Below are 25,483 nucleotides of genomic sequence, written 5' to 3' on the forward strand. Positions count from 1 at the left end.
TCAGATTCAGAGCCTTTATTTTTCTTGTTCTTGAAATCTGGGTTTGCAGCAAAGCAAAGCTGTCTCTACTTGATTAATAAAAGGAACTTGTATTTTAATATAATTTACAGAAGCATTGATCAAAGGTAAGAGGATGTTTTTCCATATATAGTCCTTTATGACCTCACTACCATTGTCTGTACTTAACTGTTGTAATAATTAAAGAAGTCATTTTATACTCTGGACAAAGCCAAAAGCAATTCTGAGTAATAATTACATAACAAACATTTTGGCTACAAGTTGTAAAACTTTAAGTTCTTAGGAATAATACCCAGAAACACTGTTTTTCCTTTCAGACCCTGGAGATGCAGGGGCCGCGGGGCAGGGCCCCTTACATGTGCTCCTTGTCGAACTCGCAGAGAAAGTGCATGGTGAGGTGACAGGCCACGTCGTTCCAACCCCCTGAGGCCACCAGCTCCACGCAGTCCTCCTCGTCGTAGGCGTTGTTGGGTTCCCCGCTGCGCCACTTGCTGAAGGTCTGCATGGGCGAGCGGTCCGCGTAGACGAACACGCCTTCCCTCTCCAGGTCGTTGATGCCGATGAAGACGCGGGCCAGGCCAGCCTGCGTGATGTAGGCAGCCAGCAGCGCGTTGGCGGCCTCGTCCTTGGGCATGCTCAGCGTGCCGCCCCGGCCCTGGCAGGCCAGCTGCGCGTCCAGGTAGCGCTTCTCCTCCTTCACCAGCAGGTACATCTTCTGCTCTGTCTCGCGCACCCCAGCAACGGCTGCGACGACAGGGCTGCAGGATGAGCGCCGGCGGTCCCCGAATGGAGCACCGACCCGGCGCACCGTGCAGCGTGCACAGACACGGAGTCCCGGCCGGGCCCACGGAAACCACCCCCGCAGCCAGCAGTTCCCGGGGCAGGGCTGGGGGAGGCCCAGGAGCAGGAAGGTGCCCGGAAGCACGTACCGTTCTTTATGAACTTCAGCTCGGCTGTGAGCTGGGTGACCTGGTTGTCCATCTCCCCGATGGCCTTCCTCAGCTGGCTGCACTCGCACGGGATGCCTGAGGATGGAGACCACGGCCAGCATGTTAGGAGATGAGCCCCCTCCCCAAAGCACCGACGTGATGTAGCAGACACGCAGGCCGTCCAAGCTTCGAGCGAGGCTTGACCCTAAAGGCGAGGAGCGGTGGGAGGGCAGCAACAGGGGCGCCCGGGTCAGGCCTGAGTTTCTCAGTCTTGCTCTGGTCATCGTGAGAAGGAATCAGTGGGGTGCAGAAGTGACACGGGGTGGGCGAGAGTGGCGGTCGTGACCGTCACCGCGGGAGGATGTCTGGACCGTGTTTAGGGGGCGGGGGAGAGAAGACGAGACGTTTGGGAAGCGTGGTGGAGCTGGAGCCCTTAGGCGATGTTTGGTCACACATGCGTGGCCCACCACGCTTCAGTTTAGGTGTCTCCTCCCGGACTCTCGAGAGGACCTAACCTTCGTGCCCTGAGGAGCTCCACGGGGTAAGGAGACTTCTCGAAATGTCACTTGGCTGTCACAGCGTCCTGGGCGAGTTGCACGTGGACACACACCTGGCTCCAGCATCCGCTCCAGATCAGAAAGGGCTGCCGGCTCCGCCCACCTGCCCGCGACGCGGCCCACCCACCAGCGGCTAGGCCCACCCACGGCTCCGCCTTCCCACGACTCGGCACACCCACCAGAGGCTAGGCCCACCCACGGCTCCGCCCTCCCGCGACTTGGCCCACCCACCAGAGGCTAGGCCCACCCACGGCTCCGCCCTCCCGCGACTTGGCCCACCCACCAGAGGCTAGGCCCACCCACGGCTCCCCCGCGACTCGGCCCACCCACCAGTGGCTCGGCCCACCTGAGACTCGGCTCCGCCCACCCACCCGCAGCCCCGCCCACCCGCGGCTCGGCCCTCCGGCCCTCCAGCGGCTCTCCCCACCCACTCGAGGCTCTGCCCACCATCCGCCCACCCACCGAAGTTCCGACCTCCCACCCGCTGCGGAATGAAGCAGGGCAAAGACTAATAGAGTTTTGCCAAGAAAATGCACTGGTCATAGCAAACACCCTCTTCCAACAACACAAGAGAAGACTCTACACATGGACATCACCAGATAGTCAACACCAAAATCAGACTGATTATATTCTTTGCAGCCAAAGATGGAGAGGCTCTATACAGTCAACAAAAACAAGACCGGGAGCTGACTGTGGCTCAGATCATGAACTCCTTATTGCCAAATTCAGACTTAAATGGAAGAAAGTAGGGAAAACCGCTAGACCATTCAGGTATGACCTAAATCAAATCCCTTATGATTATACAGTGGAAGTGAGAAACAGATTTAAGGGTCTAGATCTGATAGATAGAGTGCCTGATGAACTATGGAATGAGGTTCGTGACACTGTACAGGAGACAGCGATCAAGACCATCCCCATGGAAAAGAAATGCAAAAAAGCAAAATGGTTGTCTGGGGAGGCCTTACAAATAGCTGTGAAAAGAAGAGAGGCGAAAAGCAAAGGAGAAAAGGAAAGATATAAGCATCTGAATGCAGAGTTCCGAAGAATAGCAAGGAGAGATAAGAAAGCCTTCTTCAGCGATCAATGCAAAGAAATAGAGGAAAACAACAGAATGGGAAAGACTAGAGATCTCTTCAAGAAAATTAGAGATACCAAGGGAACATTTCATGCAAAGATGGGCTCCATAAAGGACAGAAATGGTCTGGACCTAACAGAAGCAGAAGATATTAAGAAGAGGTGGCAAGAATACACGGAAGAACTGTACAAAAAAGATCTTCACGACCCAGATAATCATGATGATGTGATCACTAATCTAGAGCCAGACATCTTGGAATGTGAAGTCAAGTGGGCCTTAGAAAGCATCACTACGAACAAAGGTAGTGGAGGTAATGGAATTCCAGTTGAGCTGTTTCAAACCCTGAAAGATGATGCTGTGAAAGTGCTGCACTCAATATGCCAGCAAAAGTGGAAAACTCAGCAGTGGCCACAGGACTAGAAAATGTCCCTTTTCATTCCAATCCCAAAGAAAGGTAATGCCAAAGAATGCTCAAACTACTGCACAATTGCACTCATCTCACATACTTTACTAAGTAATGCTCAAAATTCTCCAAGCCAGGCTTCAGCAATACGTGAACCATGAACTTCCTGATGTTCAAGCTGGTTTTAGAAAAGGCAGAGGAACCAGAGATCAAATTGCCAACATCTGCTGGATCATCGAAAAAGCAAGAGAGTTCCAGAAAAAACATCTATTTCTGCTTTATTGACTATGCCAAAGCCTTTGACTATGTGGATCACAATAAACTGTGGAAAATTCTGAAAGAGATGGGAATACCAGACCACCTAACCTGCCTCTTGAGAAATCTGTATGCAGGTCAGGAAGCAACAGTTAGAACTGGACATGGACCAACAGACTGGTTCCAAATAGGAAAAGGAGTACGTCAAGGCTGTATATTGTCACCCTGCTTATTTAACTTATATGCAGAGTACATCATGAGAAACGCTGGACGGGAAGAAACACAAGCTGGAATCAAGATTGCTGGGAGAAATCTCAATAACCTCAGATATGCAGATGACACCACCCTTATGGCAGAAAGTGAAGAGGAGCTAAAAAGCCTCCTGATGAAAGTGAAAGAGGAGAGTGAAAAAGTTGGCTTAAAGCTCAACATTCAGAAAACGAAGATCATGGCATCTGGTCCCATCACTTCATGGGAAATAGATGGGGAAACAGTAGAAACAGTGTCAGACTTTATTTTGGGGGGCTCCAAAATCACTTCAGATGGTGATTGCAGCCATGAAATTAAAAGACGCTTACTCCTTGGAAGAAAAGTTATGACCAATCTAGATAGTATATTCAAAAGCAGAGACATTAGTTTGCCGACTAAGGTCCGCCTAGTCAAGGCTATGGTTTTTCCTGTGGTCATGTATGGATGTGAGAGTTGGACTGTGAAGAAGGCTGAGTGCCGAAGAATTGATGCTTTTGAACTGTGATGTTAGAGAAGACTCTTGAGAGTCCCTTGGACTGCAAGGAGATCCAGCCAGTCCATTCTGAAGGAGATCAACCCTGGGATTTCTTTGGAAGGAATGATGGTAAAGCTGAAGCTCCAGTACTTTGGCCACCTCATGAGAAGAGATGACTCATCGGAAAAGACTCTGATGCTGGGAGGGATTGGGAGCAGGAGAAGGGGACAACCCAAGATGAGATGGCTGGATGGCATCACGGACTCGATGGACATGAGTCTGAGTGAACTCCGGGAGATGGTGATGGACAGGGAGGCCTGGCGTGCTGCGGTTCATGGGGTCACAAAGAGTCGGACACGACTGAGCGACTGAACTGAACTGAACTGAGCCCGCGGCTCCGCCCACCCGCAGCCCCGCCCACAGCGGCCCCGCCCTCCTCCCCGCGGCCCCGCCCACAGCGGCTCCGCCCGGCCGCAGGGCTTCTCTTTCCTGAGGACCCCGGCCCTGAGCGCTCAGCCCACCTTCGCAGTCTGATCGTCAGCTTCGGTGTGTGGCCCGTCATCCCGACTCCCAGCACCCTTTATCACCGAGAGCCCGAACACCCCCACCACCCACAGGGCGCCCCCCTCGCGGGGCACCTGGCGCCGCCGCGCCTGGGTGGGTTCGCTCTGAGGGAACTGCCTCCGAGACGTGTCTCCAAGGTCTCCGAGGGCCGAGCTGGAGAGCCGGGCCCGCTGTCCGCCCGACGGGCCCCTCGGCGCGCACAGGGGCCGCCCCCCGGCCGCGGACACCGCGTCCCCCCTCCTCCAGAGTCTGCGAGGGGTCTCCTGTGTCACCCGGGAGGGACAGGCAAGGACCCGCAGGTGCAGACCCGCCAGGAGGGGTCTCAGCAACGGGTGGGAGCGGCCGCGCGAGCCGAGGGAGGGCGTGGCAGGGGCGGGAAACAGGACAGCCGAAGCCGGTGACCGCAGGGACAGGCCGGCGGCGGGGAGGCTGTCTGGGGACAACGTGGGCCTGGCGGGCACGCTGGAGGCGCGAGCTGGGCGGTGGGCCGGCCAGAGAGGGGGTGGGGGCCGGCGGCTCCGCGTGGAGAAGGAAGCGGGGGAGCAGGGGGGCTCCTCCGGGGGGAGGGGCAGTGGGGGCCACAGGACACGGACAGGGCAGGTCTGCCCGCAGCCGGGCCTCCGCGGCCCCCGGGAGGCGTGGCCGGCAGGGACGAGCTGGGCTGGGGCCCCCTGGGGAGTCTGCGGGAAGGACTCCAGAAAGCGCAGAACCAGAAGGTGCAGACGTGCTTTTCAGAGAAGCCGGGAGCTCAGAGCAAGTGGGCTCCCCAGAGACGCGTCAGGAAAGGACGCCTTTAGGGGTCTTTAGGGCCCCTGTGTCTCAGCCGAATGAGGAGCTGGGACCACATGCAGGCGGCAGGCAGACCACGGCCCTAAGCAGGACACGGACACGTTCAGGCGGGAGGAAACCGAACAGGGAAGTGACAGAGGCAGCGACTCCCGGGGAGGGGAGGGCAGGTACGCGTGCTGGCTTCCCGTCCCTTGCAGCACGCTGTCATGATTTATACGTTTTAAAAGTGCAGTTTTATCACACGTTTGAGAAATCCTTGGACCTTTTATGCCATACCTGGCTCTCCGTTAGGGCCAGGGGGTCCTATGTCACCAGAATCTCCTTTTTCACCTGCAAAAGAGAAGCAAGGCCAGAGTCACCAAGCAGAGCTGGGGCATGTTCCATCAGACTGTCCACGTGACAGCGTTCATTCTTCCACGGGCAGTGCCCTGGGGTTCCTCCCGGTCCCTCCTCCCGCAGTGAACTGTAGGGAGGCAGTCTGTCAATCATCACTTCTCCAGGCTCTGGTTACATGAGCGAGAACACACACACAGCATTGGACTTAGAGGTTACCAGACAAGCATCACGTCGAGCCTGGAAAGCCAGCATGTTTCCTAGGACATCAATCATCTCAGGAAATCTTAGGCTCAGTGCCAGTCCTATCTGAGTCCCTCACCACAGCAAGAGAACCCAGGTAGAACATGTGACCTCAGAGATGGATGGACCTCACGGGTTACCCAGCCGAACGGAGTCAAGATGAGACTGGTCCTCCCCGACCCTCTCTGGGAGGCAGCGAGGTGTCACCATGGACACCTGGGCGCCAGCCTTCCGTGGACAGGACATGCCACTCAGCCACTCTGACCCTCCCTCTCTCCCAACTTATGAAACAAGGGGGTCAGAGAAAGCCACAGAGACAGAGCTTCTAGCTGCTTTGAAATTAGACGATGGATATTTATTTTTAAATCACAGGGATGTCCCTAAAGCGTAATCTTTCTTCCCCCTGAGAGAACCTAAGCATCTCCGCTGACCTGGGGGCAGTGAAGAGACAGTGAAGTGCATATCCTTGGAGACCCATGTTCTGTCTAATGGAGATGGAGCGAGCTCAGCAGGCTCCACCCTAGTGATGCCTTGTTTTATCAGCATCAGGAGCTTGAGAATGACTCGGGGTTCAACCTGGCAAGGGCCCAGCATGGTAGCCTCAGAGACATGGAAGCTCAGGTAAGTTAAGCACACTGAGTACCCCCAGGGCAAGCTGTCCCCCGTGAGACTCTTAACATTTACCCAGAGCACGTGCTGTATGTTACAAGCATGTACACCCCTACTCGTAAGCAACACCCACTGCCTTTTGCACAATGGCTGAAAGGCAGAAACCCCTCCAGCGAGCCCCAGCAGATGAAGGGGCAAGTACAATGTGGTCCATCCATGCAACAGAATATTGTTCAGCCTATGAAGGGAGGAGGTCCTGACGCCTGATTCAGTGGAGATGAAACTCGGAAGCATCATACTAGTGAAATAAGACACAAAAGCACAAAGAGTGCGTGACTCCATGTATGTGAAATACCTAGATGGGCAAGTTCACAGACAGAACGCAGATGAGAGGTTGCTGGGGCTGGAGGGGAGAGGGGAGTTACCACCTCAGGACAGAGTTTCTCTTTGGAGTAACAGAATTACTTTGGAAATACATAAATAGCGGCGGTGGTCACACGACACACCAGTGGAACTTAGTGGCGCTGAATTGGACGCTGAAAGCGATGAATTTTATGTTACAAATGTTTTACCAGCACTTTTTAAAGTTTTCTGGAAGCAGCCGTATCCTCCTCTGTATCACACATGTCTGTGTGCTCCGTGACGAATCCCCGGGGCAGGGGCTCCCTGCAGACTTGCTAGGGGCAGAGGCGCTTTAGGGACAGTCCCTGTCCCCAGCGTGGGCCCGGGGACTGTGCCCCATCACCCCACCTGGGGCTTTGAGTCACAAGTGGGTCTAGGTGGTCTCTCCTGATGGGGGCCACAGGGACCTGCCCTGGCCCAGCCCGGCCCTGGCAGGAAGGGCTCCTTGGCCAGGACTGTGTGGAGGGTGTGCCCACTGGGCAGAGCCCCCGCAGCCTTCCAGGTCCCCCAGCCTCGGTCTCCTGGCGCCAACACCTGTGACAAGACCTGTGGGGGCCTCCACGAGACCGGGGTCTGCCTGCCTCATCACGAGCCCCGGGGCCCAGCAGAGATGCAGATAAGCCAGGGGCTCAGAAATCATTCGCTGACGGAGGGTGGAGGGGGCAGAGCACGAGGCCGAGCCACGCCTTGACTGCCCTGGGCCTTGTCTTCTAAGCCCCCCCCTCCAAGGTCGTGCAGGTCAAAGGGGATGAGGTGGGCACTGATGCTGCTTCCCCTGTGCTCGTGGGGAACCGCCCCCCAGTCTCAGGAAGTCTGAGCCACCGAGCTGGAGGTGGACACACAGTGTGTCCAGAACACCGTTCTTCTGTTGCTCAGACGGGCCTCCTGACTGTCCCCCGAGCCCGGGCAGCTTGGGCCTCACCTTTCCTAGCTGGACTCTTGGCAAACAGCAGACTCGGGGTGACCGGCCCGCACTCACACCCAACCTACCCCAGTGTGGCCCAGGCTCCTCTGCGGTGGTGGGTCTTCTGAGTGCGGCGGCGGGTTCCCCAGGCAGGAGGTCGCTCCCCAGGCTCCAGCGGCCCGCCCCTGCAGTGGGGCCCTCGTGCTGGGAACGAGCTGCCCAGGCTCGGGGGACAGTCAGGAGGCCCTGCAGGGTGGGGGCACCCCTGCCTGGTGGCACCCAGTCAAGTCTGATCGCTCCCAAAACCAGGGCGAGAGCTGATCGCGTGTAAAGCACACACAATAGACACGCCCGCCAGCTGCTCTCCGAGCGCCCACGGGTGAGCCTGTGAGGGAACGTGGGCCAGAGATGCGAGCGAAATACCTTTGGAGCCAATGGGGCCGATCTTCCCGTGGCGCCCCACGCCGCCTTTCTGTCCTTTGTCGCCCACGTCTCCTGCAGAAACAATAAGATCACGGTCGGCCAAGGCACGGGTAACGCGTACAGGTAATGCGTAGGCACGCCATCTGCCGGAACACACATGCACGCACACACAGCCACGCACACACACGAGGAGGCCGGACACGTAGCTGTTCTTAATCTCTCCAAGGTCATGGAGTCAACTGGCCCTGGAAGGTTCCTCATGTCCCCTGCTGAGTATTTCCCTCCCCTCAGTCTTGCACACTACGGAACAGCGGAGGCCTCCGCGCACACCCTGATGTCCTCCACTCAACCAATCCTCAGACCGAGCACTCCAGCCAGCAGGCAAGTCCTACCTTTGTGACGTTGCCCCAGCTCAGAGCAGGTCAAGGTCACAGGACAGAGCACAGGCTGAGGGCTGACCCACAGTGGAGGCGGAAACACGCCACCCAGGGCCACCCATCCAACACGCCCCTAGTCTACCAGGGCCGGCTCAGATCCTCACAAGGAGGAGAGGTCTGGGGCAGAGCGCGTGCACGGACGCGCTCCTGTTTATCACAGGAGTGGTTCATTGCATAGACCAGGTTCCCGGGTTTAGGTCCCTGGTCCAGCCACGAGGCGAGCTCCTGCCCCAGACACCATGTGCCCTGCGTGACGCTGGGGACACAAGAGAGACAGAGCTCGGTGTCTGCTGGAGGAGGCGGCTCTAACCTCGGTAACGAGCGCCGTAACAGGAGAGGCATGGGGGTCTCTTGGGGTGGTTCAGCTGGTTTTCACACTCTTTCCTCATTGTCCAGCAGGGTCCGCTGGGACAGTTGCCATGGCCTCCTTAGGGGACGTGCAGATCTGCTAAATTAGATTAAACTTGGACTCCACCGGCAGCCCCATGAAGACCCACGCCCAGAGCAGCTGGAGGTCTCGGAGACCACCCGCCCAACCACAGCTGCGGACGGGAGGGCAGACACACAGAGTCAAGGGCCTTGCGCCCACAGTGCGGGGTGGGCGATGGTTCCCAGCAGGAGGGTCCACTGCAGGGGGGCGGGGCGCTGGAGCCCGGGGAGCGACCTCCTGCCTGGGGAACGTGCCGCCTCACTCAGAAGACCCACCACCGCAGAGGAGCCTGGGTCACATTGGGGTAGGTCGGGTGTGAGCGTGGGCCTGTCACCCGGAGTCTGCTGTTTGCCAAGAAGATTCCACCTAGAAAAGGTGAGGACAACCTGAGGTTCACTTCTCCCTGAAACCCCCGCAGCAGGGTGCTCAGAACAACACCTGTCTACCCCTCTGCTCCCCCGAGACAGCCCCTGCCACCCCAAGCAGACAGGAGAGGGTGGGAGGCTGGCAGGAGGGCCTGGAGGGGAAGCGCCTCCATCAGGAACAATCTGGTGAAGTGCTTTCTCCCCCGCCTCCCCCTCCCCGCCACACACAAAACCTCCCAGCTTAGCAGTCGATCAAGTAATGATTCGGTTCATCTGCTGAAGGACGCAGTCAGGGGCTAGCACGCATCCTGCTGTTGTAAATAAGTCATAACCTGAGGATGATTGCAGAGCCCCTGGCGTTCAGCCCATCTGTGAATTGCACAGCCGAACTTCACCACTAATTGGAGGAGTGTGCGACGTGGTCCCTGCTGCAGGGAGCTCTGAGAATCCAGGTACAGATACAGTCAGACACTGGCGGCTCCTGGGGCAGGGGATGCAGGCGGGCCTGGAGCCCCAGGCCAAGGGGAGCGAAGGCGCTGCGGGTCTGCAGACCCAGGGAGAGGGCCCCGTGGGCTTGTCAGCACAGACGGCTGGACCCACCCCGGGGGGGCCTCCACAGGTCTGGGAGGGGCGTCCCCACAGGCTCCCAGGTGTGCAGATGCTGGTCTGCATCCTGTCCCAGAACCAGGCTTGGGGACCCCTGAGGCTTTGGGGGCGTGAGAAGGCTGGAGGTGCAGGAGGCCGCCTGTGCAAGCCAAGGCTGGGGGTCAGCCAGCCCTGCATCTGGGCCCTCAAAGTCGACTCTCTCCAAACAATGTGATAATAACGGCCTCCTTGTGGTCTGAGACGCTGGGCACATGGCGCTGCCCACCTGCCCATGAGGAGCCGTGTGTGGGGTGCTCAGAACTTGGGCCCTGGCCCTGGCTGAACTCCCCGTGTCATTAGACCCCACCTGGACCCACACAGACACACAGAGCCTTGGGCCCACCAGCTCACACACCAGAACCTACATTTTAACACATCGTGGAGTGACTCCAAGGCCTCACAGTTGGGAGCAGGCCACCCGCTCCCAGCCTGGTGGCCTCACAAGAGGGCCTCTGTGCAGAAGGCAGGCCCTAGGGGAAGCTAGGCCCCAAGTGAGTGGTCGCCCTCGCCAGCACGACCAGCACCCCGCCCTACACGGTTCCCACACACCACCTGTGGGTGCTGCTGCGGGCAGTGTTGGTACGGGGCAACTCGTGCACACACACGTGTACACACACACACACATATCTATATTACACACAATACATGTGTGTGCCTGTTACATGTGTGCACGCACATGTATACTAACACACGCACATACACATGCCCGTGCATTCACGCCAATGTGCACGTATACATGCCTGTGCACATGTGTACACGATACAGACATGCACACACATGCGTACACACGTCGACAATCACATAGACGTGCACCCGCGCATGAACAACACATTCAGACATGCAGACATAAACACACCCTGCAACCCTGTCGGCCTCGCTGCACTTGGGCTGGAACCTGGGAGCAGGAGCCCAGCAGGTCCTGCAGTGTGACCCTGAGCACGCGAGACCTTTGGGGTGTGGGCTGCCGCTCCTCAAGGAATATTCTCTCTGTGGGGTTTTCTGGAGAAGAAAGAGGCAAGAACCACTGGGTCCACTGACATATCCACATGCTCTCTGCTTGAGGGCAACCCACAGTCAACCAGAAGCAGCAGAAAAGCCGAGTGACTGCCAACCGGGCGGGGACTGGTCGCAACAAGAGCCCACTGCCTTCATCCTGCCTCCTCTCGAGTCCTTTAGGACAAAAAGCAAACTTCCCCACCCTGGGAACATACTGGACACACTCAGACCCTGTCCCTCCACGCCTCCAGAGCCGGCGGTGGCGGCTCCCACGAAACCCATCCCCTCTGCTAATGAGACGGGCACTGCGCACATTGTCCTCTGGACACGCATGGGGGACGGGGCTTGCAGTGGGCTGGCGATTCTCATTAATTTTAATGAAGATCTCACACGGTCCTTTGAAGAGGAGACAGGGCAGAAAGAGCTCTTGGCAGCTCGCTTCCTCAGCGATTTTTAACAGGGATGACGCACGCGTTCCAGCACCCAGAAAGCCCATCAGGGTCGGGATCACCCTCCACCCTCCCGGGCCAGGAGGGGCCCCAGCTCCTGCGCTTGGGGGCGGCCTCTTAGCTGCGTGTCTGGGGGCTTGAGATGACACGCGTTTAGCAGGTGGTGTCAGCAAGCGCAGCTCCTGCAGAGTGCGGGCAGGACTCGCATTCCAATGAAGGACCCCGACAGTGGTGGGCGGGGCGCAGGGGACCTGCCGTGCGCAAGGGCCATCTTTGTTCTTCCAGAAAAGCCAGCCAGCAGCTTGCAGGCACTTTCTGCTGCAGCTGCTTTGAGTTCCCAGCAAGGGGGCTGCTCCGTGTGTGACCAGAGGGCGCCCCCTCACCAACACATGGCATGCCAGCCAAAGCGGGAGGCCCCCGCCTGCAGCAGCCCCCGCACTTCGTGGAAGCTGGGCTCAGAAGGACACCAGGGGCATGGTGCCGCGGTCCCACCAACCCTACCCCCTGGCACCGGCTGCCAGTCTTACCCACCTCGGCTGCCCCCCAAACCAAAGCTGAAGCTGCATAAGCCCAACTGGTCCTCCTGGTTGGGGGGCATCTGCCCGGCGGGCAGCAGGGAGAACCCAGCCCAGCATGGCCAGATGCCTGGGCCACAGACCACCCCCGCCCCCCGCCAGAACCTGGGGAGGGGTGGGTCTCCGCACAGTCACCCAGGCCCTCAGACAAGCCACCCACAGATTTCAGACGCATTCCTTCCAGATGTTTCCCAGACAACTGACTGAGGGCCTTCCAAGGGCCGGGTCCTTGATGTGATGGGAAGACTCCAGTCGGGAGCCATCGGAGAAGGGAAGGAAGGGGTCCCACAGGGAAAACGGTGCAAAACCAGGGAGACTGGATGCCCATGGGACATTCTGGACATCTGCAGGGAATCCCTCACACTTTCTCAGCAACTAACAAAAAAGTTCCTGGCCGGACAACTAGGATCTCACATGCCTCAGGGTGACTAAGTCTGCGGGCCGAAACTAGAGAGTCCGCGCACTGCAACGAGAGCTCCCGCGCGTCCCAGCGAAGGCCTGACGTGGCCAGAGAAGTAAATATGTCTTTTTAAAAAGCACACTGATGTAGCCTCTCACTGCTGCCAGGCTGGCAGCTCTCTGAGGCAGTGAGGGTGATGGCGGATGGCCTCCTTTTGCTTCAATAAGAAAGAAAGGGTGAACAGATCTGACCCTTTTGAAAAGCCATATCCACTCATATTTCAAAGACACCAGCATTTCAATCTACAATTACATGCCTGGAATTTATCTTCAAGCTCCACTCATGCACATTAAGAATGACATTTAAAGATGACTCAGTGCAGCAAGGCTCCAGGAAACTGCAAACCTGCAGTAACAGGAGACCAGTCCGCTAAAGCACGGACACCGGGTCGTCAGGAGGGAGCGAGCAAACCCGCGTGTCCTCCTGCGGACGGATCTCCAAGTACATGGACAAGCAGAAAGAACAAAACGCACGACAGTACGTACATTTTGCAACTGGTCCTTCAGAAGCAGGGAAGAACAGAGCTCAGTTGGCCATTCCAAAATAGCTCTTCGAGGATGAAGACCCTGACAGCTGGTCAGAGGGGAGAGTGGCTGCTGGGGAAGGAAGGCGGCTAGTCCCTGGGAATGAATGTATGTTCTGAACTTTGAGCCAGGAGCACAGTTGGTTTATTTTTGAATTACTTTGTTCCAAGCAAAGGGAGAATAAATAAAAACCAGCTCCTGGGCTTGATGGAGGTGTGGTGCTGACAGAAACGTTCTAGGTCTTGGTGGGACCAGGGTTTCACAGGCCAACGTCACGGATGGCACATCCCAAAGGGAGACGGTGGGCAAATCACACCTCGAAAGAGTGAGCAAACAGGGCATGGGCTGACAAACGTAATGGCCTTTCCCGTGTGGCTGCACCTCCTCCTGACACCAGTGCTGAGAGCTTGGCTGGGGACAGGCCAGAGCATCTCAGGGCGTGGTCCCCCAGGCCAGAGTCCCAGCGTTGACAGAGCACTCGGCACACCGCTTTTAAGGACTTTGCAAATTTTAAAGCAGCAGCAGTAAGTGAGACCCTAAAGGGGACACTGGGTGACATCGCCGTGCACTGTGTAGCTGCTTCCCTGTGAACCTCAGCTCCAGCCCAGGAGGAAGGCTGCACGGCACCGTTTTACTAATGAGGGAACAGGTTCAAAGTTACTTCCGTTCCCAGGTTTCAGAACCCCCCCAAAATGACTAGGGTCCATCAGCCATAAACGGGAGGCCACAGAGCGGCCCCCCCATGGCCCACCCAAATCTGTGTCCTCTCTCCCCTGCACACTGATAAACTGCTTCCATCACTGTTTGCACACCCTCATAATTGCGTGTAACGATCACTGGGCATGTGAGGGCCAGCCAGAGCTGAGCGCCACACCCTCGATGTGTGCCTCCCAGGAGGCTCTTTGTTTCTTGGCGCCAGGCAGGCAGGACCCGGGAGCACTGTTTACAGAGCGCTCTGGGCACCTGCTCACTCACACCCCCCACCCTCTTCTCCCCCAGCAGCACCCCCGGGGCCCAGGGGTGGCAGGTACCTTTCTCTCCCGTGGGGCCGACTCTTCCGGGCCGTCCTGGGGCGCCTTTGTCCCCCTTCTCACCAGCATCCCCTGCGGAAGAAGCCACAGGCCATTAGGACCTCACGCCAAGCGCTGGGCCCTGGCCTGTACAGAGGGGGCAACCAGAGAAAGCTGCTCCACATCTGTTTTTCCAGCCGGGGCCCTGACCTCCCTCCTGCTCAGCCCCCAGGGGTTTCACCCCCTTCTCCGACCCCGTCCCAGCTGGTCTCCCTCCCCGGTCTGCTCTCAGGACTCTGCGTCCTCGCCCACCCGCTCCGTGCAGCAATGCACCGGCCCCTCTCCAGACAACCCTCAGGGCTGGCACCCAGTCTTGTCACTGGGCTCTGTTTCATTTATTTTGTTCAAAACTGGAATGGGGAAATGGGCTATCTGTTGAGTCTCCCGGGTACCACATACTTGGCACGTCCCAAATCGACCCCAGGGTTTCCCCCAGAAGTAGTCTCTTCTGTGGACTTTCCTGCCGTTGAGACATCGACTCACCCAGATGCCAAGCCCCAGGCCCTGAGTCATTTCTGGTTTTCCATCCCCCTCACCAAGGCTATCGAGCTATAGTCCATGGGGTCACAAAGAGACAGAGAAGTCGCTCAGTCGTGTCTGACTCTTTGCAACTCCACGGACTGTAGCTGACCAGGCTCCTCCATCCATGGGATTCTCCAGGCAAGAATACTGGAGTGGGTTGCCATTTCCTTCTTCAGGGGATCTTCCCGATCCAGGGTCAAACCTGGTCTCCCGCCCTGCAGGCAGACTCTACCATCTGAGCCGAAGACTGGATCGTGGCTGAGCCAGTGAGTATCTACCGACTGTGCACAGGCCAGCCAGCTCCCCTGGTCTCCCTCTGGGGCCCCCACACTCAGCCGTGTCTCTGCAGCTCTGGGGCCGCGTGGACCATGAGCCTGTCCTCACGCAGCTCGGGACAGGGGACAGGTCGGAGAGAACCGTGCCGGAGCAGGTCAGGGTGTGGTGGGAGCGAGGGAGTGAGTCCTGACAGAACACCCAGGCCTCCCCCGCCCGCCCCGGTCTCCGCTCCAGAACGACCTTCCTAAAACACAGAGCCCGTTAGGACACCTCCCTTGGCTGGAGATTCAAAACCACCGACAGCCAAATGTCCCTAAAAATAACATCCCGCCTCTAAGCCCCACAAGCCTGTGTGCAGAGCCCAGGTCTTTCTCACACGCTGCTTCCACCTGGAGGGGTTTCATCTGATCATCATGGGACCCTCCAGGAGGCTGTGCTTCACCCGCTCGCCCCCCGCAAGGTGGGTCTCCCTTCTCTGGAGATGGGGAGCCTGTCCTCACCACAGTCATCACGCCTCACATAGCCTCCCGCTGCCCCTGCTCCCAGGAGTGGCTGTGGCTGACGCGCCCTCCCCGGTGTGCACAAGTCCGAGTGCACTTCCGTCCTGCGTGAACGGCCCCTGTGCACCTTCACTGGGTGGCCCGCTCCTCTGAGATTACCGACTCCCCAGTGACATTCCCCAAACCAATCATCTGGCCCGAAGCATGAAGAGACGAGCAAAGTGAGCGCCGAGGAGACCTGGAAGGCGGGGGGCCATGTCACCGCCCTGGCGGCTCCGGGGGCCACTACTCAGGGTGACCGACACGTGCAGCACGCACACGGGCCCTTGAATTGCAGGGTAGTTCTTGGGATTTTTCCTTATCTTTTAAAAAGGAATGGTACCCCACTCCAGTACTCTTGCCTGGAAAATCCCATGGACGGAGGAGCCTGGTAGGCCACAGTCCATGGGGTCGCAAAGAGTCGGACATGACTGAGCGACTTCACTTTCTTTCTCTCTTTAAAAAGGAAGGAAACCATGGCAGCAATGGCACTGGGAGAAGCACTGATAGTCTGGCATGAAGCACCAGCTAACAGACTCATCTGTTACCGCCAGGAACTGGCAGACACTGCAGGACCACCGGCATCGTGATAGAGAAGGAACGACCCAGGAGGCAGGACTCGGGGCAGCCAGAACCTGCTCTGAAATGAGACCCAGAGGATCCCTGCAAAGATGAGAGGGAACAGGAGCAAGTGGCAGTGAAGAAGGACCAAGTAGGGATCTTCTGCATCAAATGACTTTCCGAAACCCGTTACGCTATAGACAGGGCTTCCCAGGTAAAAGAGAACCTGCCTGCCAATGCGGAAGACGTGGGTTCCATCCCCGGGTCGGGAAGGTGCCCTGGAGGAGGGCATGGCGACCCACTCCAGTACTCTTGCCTGGAAAATCCCATGGACGGAGGAGCCTGGAGGGCGACAGTCCATGGGGGTCGCGAAGAGTCGGACACGACTGAAGCGGCTTAACACACACATAGACAGGCTGAGCAACAGAACAGCCAACGACAAGGCTAGTTTATGAAACAAAAGATTAGATAGAAGGACTTGGATGAAGGGCTGAAAGGTTTTGTTTCGGTTTTGAAGTTATCGAGTAGGGAGTTGAAGAAAAAACCCACAAATCGCCACACCCACCACACAGGAATTCCAGAAAAGGGGAACAGACGTTTGAGCCTTCATAGCTGTGATTTTGCAGCTCTGGGGAAAGTCATGAAGGGTGTGATGCGAGCGCCCCCGGAGCAGCAGCAGAAGAAAATGGGGGAAACAACTCAGATGTGCTAGAGTGACACACGGGATGTCCGGAGTAAAGAGAAAACTCTGCAAGCAACACAAGCAAAAGGAATTTTTAAAGCCTGAGTGCACATGAATGGGAATTAGACAGACATAGAATCCCCGATAGCGACATGGGCTACGAGAATAAAATGAGGCAGGTTTTCAACAAAAGGCTGTAATTTAGACAGAGATCAGAAGGGGCCTCCCCGATGACGCGGCTTCTGACGGAGGCCTGCTGAAGCAGGCGGATGCACCCAGGTGGGAGTCGGGGAGAGGACCACCTGCGCGGGTGAGGAGCGGCGAGCCGGGGGTCTGGGCCGGCGGGCAGGGAGCCCGGAGCAGCTGGCGCTGGGACCTGACGCCGCGCCAGGCTGCGGGAGGGAAGCGCCCACCAGGGCACCCGCCGCATCACGGGAGGGCAGTGAGGAGTGTGTGTCCGCGTTTCTGAGAGCACCTGGGGAGCCCGGACCTCACAGGGCCCTCAACAATCCTAGAAAAGTAGCACCAGCAAACCCACCAGGTTTTCTTTCCTCGGTTAAGATGGACTCCAAGAGCTCACACACTGCTTCACTCATCTCCATAACATCACCACCTCGCCCCCCACCCCACGCCGCCCCACGTGACGCGGGAACCGTGTCCACTTCACGGATGAAGACTGGCCAGAGACAGGCCACGCCTCCCGGGACCGCCAAGCCCCAGGGAGAGGACAGGCGGCCAAGCCCCTCCTCGGGGAGAGAAAGCCGTCAGGACCAGGTGCTATCACACCGCCTCCTGCCCTGCGTCCACCCACTTCCACGGGCCCGTCTCCAAGGATAAGCAGGGCTTGGGAGTAAGGATCAGCAAGAGCCTGAAGAGCCCCGAACGTCACCTCGTGTCCCCAGACGCTCCTTGCTGGGACAGGAACAGGAATAAGACGTCACCCAACACAGTTAAGGCTTCCTGAGGAGCGGGATCCGTGGGGCTGCGTTCTTGTTTTCTAATTAATTTAACTGTAGGGTAATTACTTTACAATACCACAGTGCTCTCTGCCATACATCGATGTGACTCAGCCCCGGGTACACACGTGTTCCCCAACCCCCCCCATCCTGAACCCCCTTCCCACCTCCCTCCTCCGAGGGGTTTCTCTCCTCCGGAGTCTAGGCAGAAACCCCCTCCTCACCCTTCTCCCGAGGCTCTGTGTCTTTGACCCGTGACTCTGGCTCCAGGCCTGTCAAGCCTCCCCCTGCGCTGGATGGAGGCCCCAGGCTTCCTCGAGGTCCTGCCGTGGGGCGTCCAGAACCTGGAGTCCGCGGGCCTCCTCATCCTGGGCCATTTAGACTGTCTTGCCTGGCTCCCTCATCTCTGACGAAGAGGGGATGACTTGTGTGCACACGGCGTGCTGGGGGTTGCTGGAGACTCACCCCCCTCCCCAGCCCAGACCCCGAGACTCAGCGGCAGGAAAGCTCCTGGCTACCTGTCCTGTGACCCTGACCTTGACCTCCTCCTTGCAGACGTGGTGCCCTAGACGCGCTTACAGGAACACAGGCGGTTTCCAAGCCCTGTTGGTGTTCGGCAGGGCTTGAATTCATGGTGTCTGCTGTCTGGGGGCACAGAGCCTGCGCTCCTGCGGGGCTCGGGGGCGCTCGCTGGGGACTGTCTTCCTGACCCCTCCCGCGCACACACGTGACACGCATCCGGCAACGCGCACACGCCCGGGAGCGCAGGAGCCTGTCCCCACAGCTGGGTCTCTGTCGGGCGCTGATCTGGGGCCGATTTGCTGCATCAGGCTCTGAGTGACGGGTATTCGTAGCGTCTCGACCAGCAGAGGCTGACGCTCCGCTGTCGCTCATTTCCCGCGGCCGTGTGCCTAGGTCCTCCGGCCTCGCGGAAGAGAAGACCACATGTCCTTGCTTAAGGCTCGCCCCGCGCCTTCGCACCTCGCCGTGCGCGAGCTCCCCCGCCTAGACCGCACTCGGGGAGACTCTCCACCGGAGCGGGAAGGCACGCCGGTTGGGACGCGCATCGCCAGGCTGAGTCCACAGCCGCCGAGAGAGGACCACAGCGGCTCGGCTCTCACCACACCTACTGCAAATGCCGAGTCTGCGGGCAGACCTCCCCAGGCCAAGCTCAGGGCAGAGGTGCCCCAGCAACGGCAGGAAGGGGCCGGGACACCGCAGGAGAAGAGAGTACCGGCCCGGAGCAACATTTCAGAAGAGCGAAATTCCCAAGTGCGTGTGTGAGTCACCTAACTGGTTTTATCAACCTTCCTCCAATCAATTTTTTTCCAGTGGTCATGTCTGGATGTGAGTTGGACTATAAAGAAAGCTGAGTGCAGAAGAATTGCTGCTTTAGAACTGCGGTGTTGGAGAAGACTCTTGAGAGTCCCTTGGACTGCAAAGAGATCCAACCAGTCCATCCTAAAGGAGATCACTCCTGGGTGTTCACTGGAAGGACTGATGTTGAAGCTGAAACTCCAATACTTTGGCCACCTGATGTGAAGAGATGACTCATTGGAAAAGACCCTGATGCTGGGAAAGATTGAAGGCAGGAGAAGGGGACGACAGAGGATGAGGTGGTTGGATGGCATCACTGATTCAATGGAGATGAGTTTGGGTAAACTCCGGGAGCTGGTGATGGACAGGGAGGCCTGGCATGCTGCAGTCCATGGGGTCGCAGAGTCGGAAACGACTGAGCGACTGAACTGAACTGAACCAACCAATTGGATAAAACCTTCAGAATAACGATGCCCTTTTAAAATCTCTGAGTGGCAGTCTTGCTAATACACACTAGTGTTCTCCTCCTTGCAACCCCATTGTTCCAGCCATAATGGAAAGGGCTCTTACTCTCTCTGAATGCAAAGAGAGCCTGCTATTTTTGGGTCTGCAAACGGACCTCACCTTGAGCACAGTGCTAGTCAGGGGAAGGCTGCCTGGAATCATGCTGAGAAGGACCTGAAGCCCCTGTAACTTGGTGGAGGAGGCGTCTGCATGGGACGGCGGAGGCGGCAGCGTTTAAGACCCCCTGTGCCTCCAGGCTCCTTCTCTAAGGAGACGGGCACCGGCTCGTCCTCGTGGGCTGAGCCTGGCCCGGCGTTTGTCTAATGGACAAGTGGAGGCCACGCACCTCCTCTTTCACCTTAAGAGCAGGACCTGTATTGTGTTTTTACTTCCATCCCTGCTGGCCAAGGCCGTTCCTGACACGCGTGCGGTCATCAGACCTTTCACAGGCTCTTGTGGGCACATTCCCGGCAGGTGTGGCCGGCGGAGCCCTCGTCCCTTCCCTGGCTCCCTGTGTGGCTGGAGCACCTGGTGGTGGGGAAGCCACTTGGAAAGGGCAGGGGGCGGAGGGCGTCCTCTGTGCCCTGAAGCTGGGTGTGACGCTGATGCTCTACACACCAAGCGCTGGAGAAGTCCCAGCCCACCCCCCCCACGACCCTGAGCCTCATGGAAGGGCCTGGGGTCAAAAGGGCCTCTCTCCGCTCCTGGGGCCTCCTGCTCTCTGCAGCCGGGGAGCGTCCCAGAGCACCTGCGAGGTCAGAGATGGGGTCTCCCGGCCCCTTCTGCTCCCCCCTCCCCTGATGCAGGGGCCCACGTCTGGGGGGGGCCCGGCCATGATGCGGAGCCTCGCTCTGCAGGGGGCATGCATGCACGTGGACCTGAGGGTCTCTCCTCCAACCTTCCCCCGCTGGCCCCTGACCCCCCCACCCCCCCAGCCCCTGTAAATCGCAGAACACTGATTCCTTCCTCGCTTCCGGTCAGCACCTTCTCAGCCCAGAAGGCTCTCACGCGGCCCCGCAGTTCTGACTCAGAACACGCAGCAGAGAGTAACCAGGCGAGGTGCGGGCAGGTCCGTCAGCATGACTCTGCGGCTGGTTCACAAGGAGCCTGCAGAATCCAGCATCACAAAGCTCGCCCCGAATAGCTGCTGCAGCTTCTGTTTGCCAGTTATCCCTTAGCAAAGCTGGATATCTAAGAAAGAACCAGCTGCCCAGATTTCCAAGGGCTTTCGTAAACATACTAGGAAGTTTCTCCACTGGCATTGCCGATTTGATGTTGACAGACTTAGCATGAGACGAGGCTGCCCCTGAGACCCGGGATCCAGACCTCACGCTGAGTGACAGCGTGTCGCCCACAGCCCCAGACGTCCCACACCGCCGCTTGGAGCCCGTCCGATCGCCTGCTGGCAGGTGAGCCTTGGCGAGCAGGGTCCCGGCAGATTCGCCGACACACGCCCTCTGCAGAAGAGCTCGCATCGTGTTGCTCACTGCACCCGCCCAGCCTGTGCGTGTGGGAGGGGTGGGGGGGACAGCCGGTCAGCTCTCTGTGACCGGCCTTCTGGCAGTTCAGTGGCTCATCACTGCCCGCAGCGCGGTGCTAGGTGGTGAGACCACTGCTGAAGGAAGTGACCGGTCCCTGGGGCAGCTGCTGGTGGGGGAGAAAGCCCTGCGGGGCCTGTGGAGCACGCAGGTCAGAGACACCGCATCTGGATGAGGCAGAAATGGTCCCGAAGCAGATGGAAGCAGCGTCTTCTCAGAAGTGCCCTCGAGAGGCGCTTGTAAACCCAGACACCTGACTCTAGATGCTGGCCCCGTTTTGTATTTAATCTGTGGACGAGGCTGAGCTGTAGACAGGCGGGCCGCGCCCTCCTGGGCTCTGTGCTCAGAAGCACGGCTGCTGATACGGCGGTGGGTCTCCTTCCAGCTTTTCTTCCAACTTCTGTGCATTTGTACATTTTACTGGGATTCAGAAGGGACCGTTTAAATTGCTAACTCTTCCTACAACAATTGGTCTCTGTGTAAAGCATTCTTGAGAACCCCCTCCTGGTTGCATTTCCCAGGTTACCCGCCTGCCCGCTGGCGGCCACATGGGTGGCGCTGCCGGGGAGGCCTGGGGACCCTACCTTTGAGGCCGGGAACGAGGATCTGCACGGAGCAGGCATCGTCCACCGTCTGCTGAGCAGCCCCAGCCCGGAGCACACAGAGGAAGGCCAGGCCCACCAGAGCCAGAGCCCGCTTCATGGTGAGGCTGGCAGGATGCTGACTCCTGGAGGGAGGGGGGAGGAATAAACAGTGACCGGAATTCCGAAAGCCCAACAGTGAGTGACGGTGCACAGGCCGCCTGCCTGGGGCCGCTCCCCTCGTTCTGGGACGTCCCTCTCTCTTTCCCTCTCTCTCTGCCTCTGTCTCTTTCTCACTCGGGTGCCAACTGAAACCTCCACCCAGATGTCCCCTTTGCCCAGCGGTGACAATGATGACTATCCTGGGAGGTGTTACTCCAGATTCTTGTCTTCTGGTTCTTTATAACTGAGGTTCAATACACACAAAGGTGCGTTCAGCGTCAAAAACCAAACGCTGGAGAGCTGCCCCTTCACACGACGGTGTCCTGACCCCAGTCTCTGGTGCCTGTCCCAGCCCCATCTCCTGCAGAGGGGCACGTCCCCACACCTGTGAGCCCGCCCGCTCCCCCTGCCCTGAAGTCAGCTCAGCGGATTCCTGGACAGCGCAGGGCTAGTGCTCCCGGCTCTCAGCCATGGCGTCCTGGTTCACATTGCGCGGTCTTACCTGCTTTACTCAAGTTTGTTTTGCTTGTTAAGTTGCTCAGTTGTGTCCGACTCTTTGTGACCCCATGGATTGTAGCCCACCAGGCTCCTCTGTCCATGGGATTCTCCAGGCAAGAATACTGGAGTGGGTTGCCATTTCCTCCTCAAGGGGATCTTCCTGACCCAGGGAAGGAACCTCTTTATCCTGCATTGCAGGTGGATTCTACTGCTGAGCCACCAGGAAAGCCCTTGGTTGGCATTTGTGCTCCAGGATGCACGCACATACGCTGCTACAGGCCTCTGTGGCCTCTGTTATCTCCTTACATCGATGAGAAGGCATCTCAGCAGGAGGGCTGGGGCGGGAAGAGAGGGAACCACCACTCTAGTGGCAGATTGCTTGTGCTCAGATCGATGGACACTGTCTTATTGGTGTTTGTGGGATGCAGACCATGTTCAGATTGTTTTAATCAAAAGTGTACATGAGAATATCCTCTCTAGCTAGAAACAACTGCGTCAGGAGACTACCAGGGTGTTTAGCAAGACCTATTGCTCTGACACTTAAAACACGCTTGCTCCTTGGAAGAAAAGCTCTGACCAATCTAAATATCGTATTAAAAAGCAGAGACATTACTTTACCAACAAAAGTCCATATAATCAAAGCTATGGTTTTTCCAGTAGTCATGTATATGAGAGTTGGACCATAAAAAAGGCTGAGTGCCAAAGAATTGATGATTTTGAACTGTGGTGTTGGAGAAGACTCTTGAGAGTCCCTTGGACTGCAAGGAGATCCAACCAGTCCATCCTAAAGGAAATCAGTCCTGAATATTCATCAGAAGGACTGATGCTGAAGGTGAAACTCCAATACTTTGGCCACCTGATGCTAAGAAATGACTCACTGGGAAAGATCCTGATGCTGGGAAAGATTGAAGGTGGGAGGAGAAGGGGACGACAGGATGAGATGGTTGGATGGCATCACCGACTCAATGGACATGAGTTTGAGTAAACTCCGGGAATTGGTGATGGACAGGGAGGCCTGGCGTGCTGTGGTTCATGGGGTCGCAAAGAGCCGGACACGACTGAGCGACTGAACAGCAACAACTGCTCCGACTTGGTCTCGAGAACGGGGAGCCGCGGGAGGAGGACCCTGAGTGGCGGACAGCCCCCTCAGCCCTTCCCTCATCCCCTGGCCCTCTGCCCACTCATGTGTCTGTGCCCACCCACCCAGCAGGTCCTGCCAGCAGAAGTTGGGGTGGGCAGACCCTGGTGGAGCCTGTTTCCCAGCCTTCAGGCTCCTTCCTGCCCTCTTAGAAGAGGAATTTTGTTTTATAAACCAGGAAGCTGCAGTTCCTCCTGGCGCCTCTTCAACAACAACACCCTTATCTCCCAGCCAGGACCCGGGAGGCCAGAGCCCGCGAGACTGGGACCGTCTTCTCCGTGAAGGAGGCAGCTTTGCGGAGGGAAAAGGAAATTCAATTTGGAACTTTTAGTAGCAATACCTGGTAAGAATGAAACAGGCAATGAAAAAACATGCGGCTTCCTGCACGCCAAACATGCAATTGTCCGTTCTCATTAAATGCCCACAGCGGGCCCAGCACCTTATGGGCACCTCGGGTGCCTGCAGAGCAGTGCATTCCTTGGAAGTGCCGCGGGTCTCGGGGGCAGGTACCCCACCCCACTCGCTGTGTCATTCCCACGGTGACACTAGGCCTCCCCTGCAGCCACAGCACGGCCAGCGTCACCCCAAAGGCACCCATCTTTCCTTCTTACCAAGACCCTCAAAGGAAGAAGAAGCCTTTTCCATATTTCCCTCCCCAACTTTACAAGAATTATCTGTGTGCTCTCTTATTTGGCATATAGGTTGTTCGAAACTGTAAATAAAATTGGGGAGCTGTGAAAGTTTGGGGTGCTGCTCTGCTCACACCTGGGGCAACACGTTTCCCATCAAACCGAAAACCCAGCTACACACACTTGGCGGCTCCCAGACGTCTGCTTTCAGCTGCAGGACTGCAGCGCAGCTTCAGCCCGCAGGCAGGCGGCTGGGGGGGCTGCCCCTGCGACGCTGTGCAGCCCAGTGCTGGAGGCGGGACGACCCTCCCCGATCATAAAAGGACCGGACACAAGGGGACCCGATTTGCCCCGACAGTTGCCTTCTGCAGCCCCTCTGGACCCCCATCACTGAGTCCCACCCGGAGCTGCTGGGTGGACATGAGTTTGGGTGAACTCCGGGAGGTGGTGACGGACAGGGAGGCCTGGCGTGCTGCGGTTCATGGGGCCGCAAAGAGCCGGACACACCTGAGCAACTGAACTGAGCTGAAAGCAGAGGAGCAGTTCCCCTGGGCACCCCTCCTGCGGGGCACGGACCCGGCTGGGACTCAGGAAAAGCTGCTTCTCCCCGCCTGGAGGCAGCTTGGCGGGGCTTGCCTCGGTCTCCTAGTAACTGGTACACTAAGTGCTTCTCCTTGGTCAGCTCCAGGCAGTCTCCACCATGAACCCGGCCTTGGTCCCTGCGATGGGCCAACCTGGAGCAGACTGCTCCGCCCCGCACCCAGTACCCCCGGTGCCCCCAGCAGCCACGCCTCGTGGCCCCAGCATCTCTCATGTCCTGCTCCGAGGCTGCAGAGGGGCTGGCAGAGTCCCTACCTGAGGCGCACACCAGGCAGAGGGGGCGTCCTGACTGCGGCCACGGGGACCCTGGGCCCCGGGCTGTCTGCGCTCAGACCCGCACGTAGGGCGAGTGGCCTGGCTGTCGGCCGGCCAGCGACTCGACTCAGGCTGGGGCTGCAGCCTTATCTGCAAACGGCTTCCTGTTTGCAAAGCCTCAGGCGGAGGAGGGAGTGTGGGAACTCGGGGACGTGCGAGACGTCGGGGTCTCAGGGCCCCTCACTCTTCCCCCCAAACTTCACATCAGTCCCTTCATTCATCTCGCCTGTTCCTCTTTCTTTCTTTTGAATAAAGCAGCATGCGTATCGTGGGAATGCAGCAGAGTAGAGAGTGACAGTTATCGCCTGATAGCACACAGACAGGAATAAATACAGGCTGACATACTGTATTCTTTTTCCCACGTGGGTTTCACTCCAAAACCATGAAGTACTCACCTGCTGCTTGCCGAGACCTAATCTGTGCGTGTGTGTGCTAAGTCGCTTCCATTGTGTCTGACTCTACAACTCTATGGACTGTACCCTGCCA

General features: G+C 57.8%; 1 protein-coding gene across 1 annotated transcript; it reads right to left on the reverse strand.

The window, feature by feature from the left end:
- COLEC11 (collectin subfamily member 11) lies at window positions 1–25,027 on the reverse strand. The gene is made up of 7 exons (XM_040241337.1): window positions 24,938–25,027; window positions 21,659–21,801; window positions 14,141–14,212; window positions 8,229–8,300; window positions 5,591–5,644; window positions 948–1,043; window positions 1–762 (listed from the first exon to the last, which is right to left on the reverse strand). Exons 2-7 carry the CDS (start codon window positions 21,774–21,776, stop codon window positions 371–373), a joined length of 804 nt encoding a protein of 267 aa, XP_040097271.1. The 5' UTR covers window positions 21,777–21,801; window positions 24,938–25,027; the 3' UTR covers window positions 1–370.
- Window positions 25,028–25,483: the final 456 nt, after the last annotated feature.

The sequence above is a fragment of the Oryx dammah genome, unplaced genomic scaffold (assembly GCF_014754425.2).
Source record: "Oryx dammah isolate SB20612 unplaced genomic scaffold, SCBI_Odam_1.1 HiC_scaffold_1, whole genome shotgun sequence".
NCBI classification, from domain to species: domain Eukaryota; kingdom Metazoa; phylum Chordata; class Mammalia; order Artiodactyla; family Bovidae; genus Oryx; species Oryx dammah.